This window comes from Rattus norvegicus, chromosome 1 (assembly GCF_021556685.1).
Source record: "Rattus norvegicus strain SHRSP/BbbUtx chromosome 1, alternate assembly SHRSP_T2T, whole genome shotgun sequence".
In the NCBI taxonomy this organism is placed as follows: domain Eukaryota; kingdom Metazoa; phylum Chordata; class Mammalia; order Rodentia; family Muridae; genus Rattus; species Rattus norvegicus.
This window is the reverse complement of record NC_141534.1, coordinates 98077199-98089749: the sequence shown is the minus strand read 5'-3', so window position 1 is coordinate 98089749 and position 12551 is coordinate 98077199. Positions and strand designations below refer to the sequence as shown.

General features: G+C 43.7%; 1 protein-coding gene across 26 annotated transcripts in view; it reads left to right on the top strand.

Annotated features, from left to right (window-relative positions):
• The window catches only part of Garre1 (granule associated Rac and RHOG effector 1), a 78636-nt gene that overhangs the window by 53705 nt on the left and 12380 nt on the right, over window positions 1–12551 (top strand). For all 26 annotated transcript variants that reach the window (XM_087555168.1, XM_087555153.1, XM_087555150.1 and 23 more), the window contains 5 exon segments: window positions 1332–1472; window positions 1772–1867; window positions 1992–2153; window positions 3068–3226; window positions 5467–5564. In XM_087555168.1, the coding sequence (XP_087411294.1) occupies window positions 1332–1472; window positions 1772–1867; window positions 1992–2153; window positions 3068–3226; window positions 5467–5564 (656 nt within the window).

Below are 12551 nucleotides of genomic sequence, written 5' to 3'. Positions count from 1 at the left end.
TGCCATCTGACACCAGGCCATGCTCCAAGACTCAAACTGGCCTTTCAGTTTCCCGTCATGTCTACACCATTTGGCTTCTTAGGAGCCAGGTTCGTCCGCCATTCCACCAGCTCACTCACCCCTCCTATCCATCTATTGTCACTCCCTAATTTTGGAGGGTGGGTCATACTTCCTTCTGAACAGCATTCTCCCATTTCTGCCTCACCATTCTGATTTTAAAGTGAGACATCATTGCTTCTCATTTTGTTCAGGTCCAACATGGATACCTCACATACTGAGTCCTGCCACATGAGACTCCTGCCTTGCCTCCAGCTATTTTCTTGCTCGATCCTTAGACTTTGTGGAGTTCCTTAGAGTGTTCTGCTCCTTCACCTTGGATTGCTTTGGGTGTTAGGGCCTGCCAGCACCTTGGCATACCCTCACCTGCCCTGAGCACGTTCAACTTCAACCTAAGTTGTCTTTTTTTTTTTTTTTTTTTTTTTTTTTTTGGTTCTTTTTTTCGGAGCTGGGGACCGAACCCAGGGCCTCGCGCTTCCTAGGTAACTAAGTTGTCTTTTTATGAGACAGGTTCTTGTTTTGTAGTCCAGTTTGGCCTGGAGCTCATAATCCTTTACTTTAGAGTATGGCGGGAACAGGTGTGGACCACTGAAAATGGTCCCTAGATGCCACTTTCAGTGTCTGCTGTGCTCGCTACTACAGTTCTAGTTACTAAGTTCACCTTTGGCTGCTGAGGCATAATCTCCAGGAAGGCAGGGACCAGACTTTATTCTCTAGGTTTGGGGTAGGAGCTAGCACAACTCCTGTGGACTTAGCATTTCACTGGAAGATTCTTAGAAGTCAACTGGTTTCAATCTTAAGTCTACTAGGTTTCAGGGCTTGGTTAGACAGGTCGGCTGGTGACTTGTGAAACGAAAACCTTAAACTTGACAGCATTGAAGCTGCTAGTTTTCTTCCCTGCAGTTCTGTGTGTTTTGTAAATATTAACATTCTATCCTGACTTAGGAGAACAGAGACTAATACCTAGAAACATTATTTGGCCGGGGGTACAGGTTTATTTGGTTGGTACAGGCTTGTAGTCCTAGTTCGTAGGAGGCTGAGGCATGCCAGTTGTAAGTTTGAGGCCTGGGTTACATGGTAAAACCATCTCCAAAAAGTTAAGTCCATAGAGTTTCAGCCTATGACTTTGTAGTGTGACCTGTCCAACACCCTGGTGTATGTTCAGCTTATGTAGTTCATTTTAGGTATGGGATTTGTTGCTACTGGTAGTGTTTGAATTTTACTAGGAACTATAATTGGCCTTCTTTACCTACTAGTTATTATTTATGCCATAGGCGACATCTAGATTAAGAGAGAGAGGCTGCGATGGACGACTGGCGGGAATAGAAGTCCAACAACTCTTTTGTTCTCAAAGTGCAGCAATTCCTGAGCACCAGCTAAAAGAGCTAAACTTAAAAATTGACAGTGCTTTGCAGGTAAGTGTCTCAGTACTGTTAGATGCATAGAGAAATGAGTCCACCAAGGGGGAAGATTAGAGTCATGAAATTGGACCACTCAAAAAGGAGGAAACAAAGTAATAATATGTCATCAAGTCTCAGAAATTGTAGAAAAATTTTAACAGGATATTTAGTTTTCGAGAATTCCATGTATGCAGTGTATTCACCCCATTCTCCTTTCTTAATTCTTTCCAGATCCACTCCCGACAACTGTAGAAAGTTCTTATTCTTATTGGACTTTGTCATATTCTAATCTGTCATGATCTTGATTCTTATAGGCATATAAAATAGCTTTGGAAAGCTTAGGCCACTGTGAATATGCAATGAAAGCTGGCTTCCACCTAAACCCAAAGGCCATTGAAGCAAGTTTGCAGGTACACTTTTCTCTCCAGCGGCTCCGGGGGTTTGTGGGAGTTGTTCACTCAGTCCTGTGGGAATCAAAGGCTTTATCACGTTAGCTGTGTGTCACCTCCACTCTCCTGTCCAAACCTTTTCTAGGGCTGCTGTAGTGAGGCGGAAGCTCAGCAGACGGGGCGAAGGCAGACACCCCCACAGCCTATGCAGTGTGAGCTCCCCACGGTCCCTGTGCAAATAGGATCACATTTCCTGAAGGGGGTCTCCTTTAATGAGTCGGCTGCTGACAATCTGAAGCTTAAGACGGTATCTTTCTGTGGATTCCCTGGGTTCCAGTAACTGAGCGTGAACTTAGAAATGAAACTGAGTTGTTAGGGTACTAACTCAAGGGCTTTTGAAGGATGTAGATTAAAAAACAAAAGTGGAAATTGTGGAAGGGGGCTCTAACTTTCTGAGTACAGCGATGGCCAAATGTAGGCTTATGATGTCTCTTCCTTTTCTGTGTATGGTGCTAGGGGTTGAACTGTGCTTCATACATGCAAAGCAAGCACTAGGCCACACCTGACCCTGGGATAACGTGATAAGACATTTACTAAGCAAGTTTTATTGGGCTGCTCTAGTGAGGTGGAAGCTCAGCAGAAGGGCAAGGTTTGAATAAAAAAACAAATCATTTTGTTCAGATGTTTAAGAGTTTGAGAGTGCACCATGAACTGTTGTTGGTGCTTAATGGTTGCTGGTGGAACTTTAAGAATTAAGTAACTGAAGTCTTAGTACAATAGTAACAGCTGTGAAGCATTGTGGGTGCAGGAAATACAACAGAGTGCTTCCCTTCCCATACATGTATTTAAGTGTCTCATTGGGGCATGGACATTCCCCATTCTTTTTGACAAAGGAACTGAAGCCCAAAGTAATCTACCTAGTAATTAGGACACCTGGAACTTGGGCTCACTCAGTATATTGCAGAGCCTACGACATCATCTGAAAAGTTGAGATTGGGCTAAGCAAACCTTTAATCCCAGCACTCTGGAGGCATAGGCAGGTGGATCTTACAGAGAGTTCTAGGCCAGCCAAGGACACAGTGAGATCCTGTGTGGGATGATCTGGGTGCTCTCAGAGCTCGTCTCTTGAGGATGGTTGCATGAATGCACTCCTGTACGTTTTGGAACCTTGCCAGTGTTACTCTTGAGACGTAAACTGTCCTCTCTCTTGTCAATCTGCAGCATACCATGTTCCAGCTCATCAAGGAAGCGGGCTGCTACGATGGAATCACACCTAGGGACGACCTTCCTGTGACTGAAGTCCTGAATCAGGTGTGCCCGTCCACGTGGCGGGGCGCCTGTAAGACTGCCGTGCAGCTGCTGTTTGGCCAGGCTGGGCTGGTGAGTAAATGTGAGAGGGTGAGAACTTATGGGGTGGCACATATGCAAAACACTGCACAGGCTGAGGCAAAAGGAGGGATTGCAGGCCAGCCTGAGATACATAGGAAGACCCTGCTCTTCCTTCAGAACTGAAAGTTTTGGGTTGTTTGTTTGTTTGCTTTAATTGATAACCTGTACTTGCTGGGAATCTACTTGAAAATGGTGGTGTTGTAGGCTTTCCTCATCGTAAGAAAACAAACGCACCACTGCCTGGGTGCCTGAGCCTGGCCTGGCCTGGCCACTCTGCTGCAGCTCTGGAGGTTCCTGCTGCTCAAGGGAGCGGGGCTGCTGGCCTCCTACCACAGTCCATTTGCAAGGGAGGGCCCCAACCCAAACATTTCCTATCCTAGCTCTCTGTGTATTACCTTTTGTGCAAGAAAATGATAGTATCTGCTTTGGTAGTCCCTGTCAGAGAAAAGGGAAAGGAAAATAAAAAACTTCATGTGGAGTTGGACCAGGCCCCCAGCTCAGCATCTGTGATCACTGTTTTTATTATCTGCCACATCAACCCAGGTAGCTTATGTGTACTTGATTCCATCTCATAGTCATGGTTAGAGAGTGAGACACTGTCTTAAAAAATGTATTTTTAAAGTACTCTTTGTAGTCTGATTTCTACTTTATTCACAAAAGGACAGAGTAGAATTGTGTTTGTCGCTGTTTCATGAAGATTACTTCAGGGACAGCCAGCCTGTACAGAGCTGGGCTTGTTTCTATCGAAAGAAAAGCAAGAAACAAGGGTCCCTCTGCTAACCTATGGTAGAGAGGCTGAGCCGGTTTCCTGGAGGCCAGGGCTGTCGCAGCTGATGCTGGAACTATGGCAGTGTGTGCCCCAGGACAGAGCACAGGAGAAGGCTGTTCTGAGAGACTAGTTTAGGCTAAGGGGGAAAATGTGATCATACCCAGCATCCAGGGACTTTTTACTTCCTACCCACTGATGGTAGGGCCTTTGTTGTAGCTAACAAAGACATTTAGGACCATAGTCATAGGAGTAGGAGGAGAAAGGAAACACCTGTCAGGTCAAACAAAGGCTGTTCCATGGACAGGAAATGTTTCTCAAAGGTCCGGCTGTTTATTTATAACAGTGGAAATGGACAGCATAACTGGAAGCTGTGTTTGCAATTATGAGAAGTACCTATGAGTAGCCTAACCCTTCTAAAATGGAAATATGTTTTTCTACTAGTGAGCATATCCCCAGCCCTTGAATTTGTAATCTTTCTGCCTCACTCTTGCAAGTAGCTTAGATAACTGGTTTGCATCACCAGGCCCAGCTTGGTTCAGTTTTCTGACATTTTTTCTTTTGCGTATATAAAAAAAACCACTAAAATAGCTGTGTCGCGGTGCACACCTTTAATCTCAGCATTTAGGAGAGGCAGGTGGACCCCCGAATTTGAGGCCAGCCTGGCCTATAGATGAAGGTCTAGGACAGCCAGAGCCACACAGAGGAATCCTACCTTGAAAAGACCAAAACAACAACAAACCCTACAATAAAAGATGCATAATCTCTCCTCCCTTTCTCTTTTCTCTTATCCTTCACTTTCTTCTCCTTTCTCCAATCCTTTTCTTTATCTGTCCTATTTAAAAATGTATCTTAATTGAGTTGTGTGGGGTGTGTGTGTGTGTGTGTGTGTGTGTGTGTGTGTGTGTGTGTGTGTGTATGCATGCGTGTGTACGTGTGTGTGTGCGCGCGCATGTGTACAGTGCCTTTGGAGGCCAAAAGAGGGCATTGGATCTTCTGGAACTGGAGTTGCAGGTGGCATTGAGGACCTGATGTATGTGCTGGGACTCAAGTCTTCTGAAAGAACAGGAAGTACACTCAGCATGTGAGCCAGCTCTCCACACTCATTTATTTCTTCATTTTGAGATAGGATCACATATTGCACAGGCAGACTGCAAACTCACAACGTATCTATCTGCCTTGGCCTCACAGGTCTTGGGATGACAGGAATATACAACCAAACTCATGTTGAATAATTTATAATTATAACAAGTACAGTGTAGAAAACGCCTACTTAGTTGAGTGGATCCCATAATTAGAATTTGGTTTCTGTGTATTTTCGCATTATTGCTTGCTGTCATCTCTGGGGACCTCGCTGGACTTGGTACAGATGTGCTGCAGACAGTGTCTGACATGCTTATGTATTTGGATGTTTGATACTGAAAGTGCTCTCTGAACTTGGTGGTTGTCTTTGTTTCTTTTCTAGGTAGTTGTTGACACAGCACAGATTGAAAATAAAGAAGCCTATGCACCCCAGATCAGTCTTGAAGGCTCCAGAATTGTGGTTCAAGTCCCATCCACATGGTAACATGACTCTTTTTAACAGAAACTTTGAAGGCTGTGTATCTTTCACTTCTTTGCAAACTGACATAGTAGTGTTTGCTACCTGTGCACCCTCCAGGCAGTGGGCCTGTGTTGAGGTCTGTTTGTCTTGGTTATTGGTCAATGTGGTGGAATCTAAGACCTCTGAGAAAGAGCTCCTTTGACCTCAAGGACTGGAATATAAGTAACAGATCATAATGAGCAGTGTTATAGTATTACTGAAACCACAGGGTTTAGTGTCTTTTCCCTACTAAATCACCCATTGTTTTTCTGAAGCTGAGTAGAGACTGTAGAAATTCTCTCTCAAGTCTGTCTGTTCCAGTCACAACCCTGATAAACTTGAGCTAATATCATTATATATTCATTCTTGTTGTATATCTGGGGACAAGCAAAGCTCTTTTTAGTTATATTTGTAACACTTCAAAAGATAAAGGGTTATTCATGGTTTGTTTTTTAAGAAAAAAGCTCCTATAAACAAGAAAGCAGGCCCATATGTCAGAAAAGAAGACACAGTGCACAAGGAGATGAGAAAACGTATAACCTCACGCAGTGATGACAGCAGGTGAAGATCATAGGTGCATTTTGCCCAAAAAATTAGGTTCACTTAGAATAACAATAAGAGATATTGGCAAGTACTGATTTGAGCTAGACTACAGAAACAGGCCAAGAGACTTTTGGATTGAGAAGTAACCACACAAGGTTTTTTTTTTTTTTTTTTGTTTCTTTTTTTCGGAGCTGGGGACCGAACCCAGGGCCTTGCGCTTCCTAGGTAAGCGCTCTACCACTGAGCTAAATCCCCAGCCCCCACACAAGGTTTTTGAAGGGGAGTTTATATAGTATCTGAAACTGAAACTTAACTTTTTACATTTACCTGGAGTCCGCAGACACCCTGCAGGTGCAGTTCCTTCTTTTCCTCTGTCTTTGCAGGTTCTGGGGACTGAATTTGGGTCATTAGATTTGCTGGCAAGTGTCTTTACTGGCTAAGCCATCTCTCTAACCTTCTAATATCTCTGTCTGTCTGTCTGTCTGTCTGCCTGTCTGCCTGCCTGCCTGCCTGCCTGCCTGCCTGCCTGCCTGCCTGCCTCTGTCTGTCTGTCGATGGTGTCTCATGTATTCCAGGCTGGTCTGAACTTGCTTTGTAGTGGAGGAAAACCTTGTAGCTAAGGATAGCCTTGAACTTCTGATCCTCCTGCTTCCACTTCCTAAGTGTTGGGATTAGAGGTATACAGTACAAGCTCAGTTTTATATGATGCTGGGGACCAAACCCAGGACCATACATCCTGGGCCAGCAGTCTACAATTTGAATTTCTAATTTAAATTCTCATTTAAAAGTTATTTTTTTTTAAGATTTATTCATTTATTATATATCAGTACACTGTAGCTGTCTTCAGACACACCAGAAGAGGGCATCCGATCTCTTTACAGATGGTTGTGAGCCACCATGTGGTTGCTGGGAATTGAACTCAGGACCTCTGGAAGAGTAGTTGGGTGCTCCTAACTGCTGAGCCATCTCTCCAGCCCAAAAGTTATTATTTTTGTTGTTGAGACAGAGTCTTATATAACACAAGGTGGCCTGAAAGCTCACTGTGTATCTAAGAATGACCTTGAACTGATTCTGTTGCCTCCACCTCTTGAACTGGGATTACCTATGTATGTTATCATACTTAACTCAGCAAAACATTAAACTTTCTATGAATTCTCATTTTGAGGAAAACAGACATACTTTTATATAATTGGGTGATCGTAAGCAGCTTCTACTGAACTAGTTTGTTTTCTCCCTTGGGTCAGAAGTGATTGGCAACTCCAAGTCTTTGAGGCCTGCTTTCTCAAACTTTGAAGGTAGCAGACCCCTGGGAGGCAGCTGAAGATGGAGATTTCTGACACTCAGGGGATGCTGGCAGTCTATATTTGTTTAATAAGCACCTCAGATAATCCTGGTGCGGGTGGCCAAAGGCCACACTTGGGAAAACACAGTCTGAAGGTTGTCACCCAGTCTGAAGGTTGTCAGTCCTGCATGTGGGAAAGGCATGAGGCTTGCAGGCTGAGAACAAAACTGACAGAACACTGCCTGTGTGGTTCATTTCCTGAAATGGCATTGTATGCTGGTATTGCTTGCAATGGCTCCCTCTGCTGTCTGTTTTTTGTAATAATAAAAAGTGGTTTTTGGTTTGAGATTTTGTTTTTTTTCTCTTGGAAGCCAAGATCAAATGTCTCTGACAGGAAATGCTGGAGACCAGAAGTATTTCAGACCCCAGCTATTTGGTTTTGTTTTAAAAGTGTTTGCACATGGATATGATGAGGTATCCTGAGAATGAGGTGTAAATACAGAATGGCTTATGTTGGGACTGCTGTGCCTTAGGCCAGTGCTCATTTGCATAGCATTTGTAGTGCTATGAGTTTTCACTGTGACTTTCCACTTGAGATCAGTTGTGGAATTCTCCCCTTGTGTTGTCACTGTAGTATCAGAAAGTTTGCATTTTGAACATTTCATGTTTTCCGGTGAGAGATGTTGGACCTGTACAAGCATGTGCTCATTGAGAAGGCTAAAGTGGGGCCATGTTACTTCAGTTTTAGGAAAATAATTGTCAGCAAACTAGTCAAAAGTTTATTTAGCCAGTCTTAGTAGTTACATGTATGTCTTGCTGTCCCTTAGGAGGCTGACAGAGGATCCCCAAACTTAAGCCATTATGGGCTATGTAAATAAGACCTCCTTCCCCCGTGTCTGTCTGTCTGTCTCATACACACATACATATTCTATTACGTTCTCCACACAGGCCAATACATGACATAACTTCAGGAGGATGACTGTTCGGATAGTGAGTGGGGAGTTAGAGAGGAAATATAATAAGCAAAGCACAGTGGCAGGAGTGTATGAATGTCGTGATACAGCATGGGCCAGCAAATGAGATCAGTGTATAAAGCAACTACTGAGCCGGGGCGAAGACCTGTTTTATCCCCGAACCCATGTAAGAATGACCAAGAACCAACTCCACAGGCCTGTTACCTCCACAGCAGTGTGTAGCACAGAGAACACACCTTTTCTTCTTCAAAAAGGAATATAGTTATAGGGCTGGAAAGATGGCTCAGTGGTTAAGGGCAGTGGCTGCTTTTCCAGAGGACCTAGGTTCAATTCCCAGTGCTCACATGGCAGCTCATGGCTGTCTGTAACTCCAGGACACTACACCCTCATACAGACATATGTACAGGCAAAACACCAATGCACATAAAATAAAGAAGAAATAAGAAGGAAACATGGCTGGCTAGATGGCTCAACTCTTAAGAACACTTACTTTAGAGGACCTGAGTTTAATTCCCATACTGAGTAGTTCACAACCACCTCTCACTCCAGTTCCAGGCATCTGATGCGTCTGGTCTCCTTAGACGCTGGCAGTCACCCATACAGACTTACACACATTCATAATTAAAAATAATAAATCCAGGCATAGTGGTACAATCTTTAATCTTAGCACTCAGAAGAGACAGAAGGCCTTGTTAGTTTGAGGTCAGCCAGGACTATGTAATGAAATCTTATCAATAATAATAACAATAATAAATCTTAAGAGTTATGTTATTTTGGTATGAAAGTTGTTTTTTTTTTTTTGGTTCTTTTTTTCGGAGCTGGGGACCGAACCCAGGGCCTTGTGCTTCCTAGGCAAGCGCTCTACCACTGAGCTAAATCCCCAACCCCATGAAAGTTGTTTTTAAAAAGTTAATCCCAGTACTCAGAAATTAAAGGCAGGAGGACCAGCTGTATAGCAACTTTAAGGCCAGCCTAGGCTACATGAGCTTCTAACAGAACAAAGTAAGCCCTGTACAATGACTAAACAGGCGCTGGACACCGAGCCTGATAACTTGAGTGTAATTCCTAGGACCTTTGTGGTGGAAGGGAGAACCAGCTCCTACACGCTATCCTCACACGACTCTTTGCACTCACGTATACATCTGCACACACATGCACAAAATGCACATATGCACAGACACAATGTTAAAACAAACAAAAAACTTAGAGCAAGCAGGACAGCTCATTATGTAAAGGTCTCTAGTCCTGACAGCCTCAACTCAGTTCCTGGAGCCCACGTGAAGGAAAGAGCCGGCTCCTGAAAGGAGCCTGCTGGCCTCTGGGCACTCACATCCACACTCACACACACACAGTAAGTGATGTAAATTTAACGTCTATTCTAAAGCCAGGGATAGTGGAGCACAGCTTTAATCTCAGGACTCAGGAGGCAGAAGCAGGCAGATCTCTTGAGTTTGAAATCATCCTGGTCTAGAGTTAGTTTTGGGGGATGGGGTGGGTGTTATTCCATATAGGCCAGGAGCCAGGCTCATTCTTGTAACCCTAGTACTTAGGAAGTAGATGGAGAGTCATGAGTTTGATATTAACCTGGATTACAAAGCAGGAGCTTGAGAGATGCCTCAGACATGAAGAGCATTTGCTGCTCTTGCAGAGGACATGGGTTCATTTCCTAGGACCTTCATGGCAGCTCACAGCTATCCATAAGCCCAGTTCGGGGCAATCCTACACCCTCTTCAGCACTGGTGAGCACCAGATATACCCATGGTGCATGTACATTTATTTATGCAAAAATTCATACACATTAAGCAGAAAAGAATTGTTAAAAATACATAATCCATTATGTATGTATACACACACACACATACACAAATGCTTTTTAGTGTCTAATTACTAGGTAATTTCTTACTTCTAAATATATAGCTGGGCTAGAGAAGTGGTTCAGTGGTTTAGAGCACTGATTGCTCTTCCAGGAGTCTTGAGTTCAATTCCCAGCAACCACATGGTAGCTCACAACCATTTGTAATGTCATCCAATGCCCTCTTCTGGTGTGTCTGAAGATATATTCACATAAATGGATGGATGGATGGATGGATGGATGGATGGATTAAACAGGTGGAAGGGTGGGTGGGTAGAGAAATGGAAAGGAAAAAAGAAGGAAGGATGAATAGATGGATAGATGATGTGAGAGAGAGAGAGAGAGAGAGAGAGAGAGAGAGAGAGAGAGAGAGTGAGTGTGAGTAAGTAGCCAGGCGTGATGGTTTACACTTGTTATCCAAGAATCAAGAAGTGTGAAGCAGGAGCATCATTATGAATTTGAGGCTGGACTTGCTACACTTCACGGCAAGTTCCAAGGCTGGGATACAGAAGGAAACCCTGTCTAGCGAGTGAAGGAAGGGGAAAACTTATTGTCACTTTTCATATTTTAAGCCTTTGTTCTGTCTTTGAACATATGCTTATGGATTATTTGCTGTGTTCCAAATACTCCTCTTCAAGTTGATTGTAAGACAGATGAGCCTTCCTTTATACAGTTGAGTATCTTTGTAAGGGAGAAAGAAGAGTCATACAAAAAGTGACTTGGGAAGGACAAGGGGGTGGTTTGTATCATAGAGAAGGAAACAGGCCTATTTTGGATAGTGAGATCAGTCAGAAAGCATCCCTTTGGGGTTGTGATACTTAATTGGGTGTGAGAGGCCATGCTGAGAACATTTTGGAAAGGCAGACTAGAAGGAACAGTTACTATAAAGGTCTGGGGAGCAAACTGTCATGGTTAGCAATAGTGGTGGGGAACTGGAGCAGCCAAGACCTCCAGGACCTTGAGGAAGCTGGAGTTTTGATTGAAATACTGGTAGAAGTTTTAAGCAAGTCTCAGGGTTTGTTATTTAGACACCCGGTCAATCTTTAAAAAAAGATTTATTCATTTAATATGTGTGAGTACACTGTCACTATCTTCAGACACCAGAAGAGGGCATTGGATCCCATTACAGATGGTTGTGAGCCACCACGTGGTTGCTGGGAATTGAACTCAGAACCTCTGGAAGAGCAGTCAGTTAACCTCTGAACCATCTCTCCAGCCCTGTACCCGGTCAGTCTTAAGGTGTTTTTATTGGTCTGCTTTCAAGACTGATGCATAAACTAAAACTTAATTTGTCAATTTCTCAGAAAAAAGAAAAAAGAAAGAAAAATATATTACCAGGAACGATAGAGTTCCCTTTTGTCTGAGCAACAAATGATCTCTCAGTGAAACCACACTGGCAAGCCCACACTCAACCAGACATGGCTGAGGGACATGGAACAGGTGTGTCCTGGTGACTAGTTGTTGAAGCTAAGGAAATTGGGTTTCTTTCCTAGCCAAGTCATATGGGAGCACTGCTGCCCACTTTCAGTGGTTGCAAAATGCCCAGGAACTGGCAGGAAGCCTGTTTCTCAGACAGTTAGCTCTCCAATCCAGAAGATACTTGTGGTGGAAAGACCAGACTGGACAATGGAGATGGCAGGAGGTAGTTGGCTATTCTGAGAGCTGTGCAGGCAAAGACAACAGCAGAGCAAAGTCCCTTAGGTGTGGCAAACCTAATCAGGACAGGAGAAGACCTTAGGGGCAAGTGACAGAGGCCCTTGAGAACCATATTGAGAGGAGAGAATAGTGTGGGGAAGATAAAGACCTTGTCATGGCCTTTGTCTTGAGTTTGGTAAAACACTATCTAAGCCAGATTTTGTGGCCTACACCTTTTGTCCTAGCACTCAGAAGGCTGAGGTAGACAGATTATAAATTTGAGGACAGGAGTGGAGAGATGGCACAGCAGTTAAGAACACTGACTGCTCTTCCAGAGACCTCAAGTTCAAATCCCAGCAACCACATGGTGGCTCACAACCATCTGTAATGGGATCTGATGCCCTCTTCTGGTGTCTGAAGACAGTGACAGTGTACTCACATACATAAAATAAGTAAATAATTCTTTTAAGAAATAAATAAATTTGAGGACAACCAGTACAGTTTGGTTGATTATAAGTTGCTCTGGAGCTCTTCCTTCCACATAGGTTGGGGGAGTGATCTTGAAGTTCTTCCCAAAGTTCTAGTGGTAACCTGGTCTTTCTTTTGACTAGCCCCATCCTGTTACTACCCAGGAGTCCATCAAAAAATAATCTCAATAGAATGAAAGGTAGTCTAGAGCTAG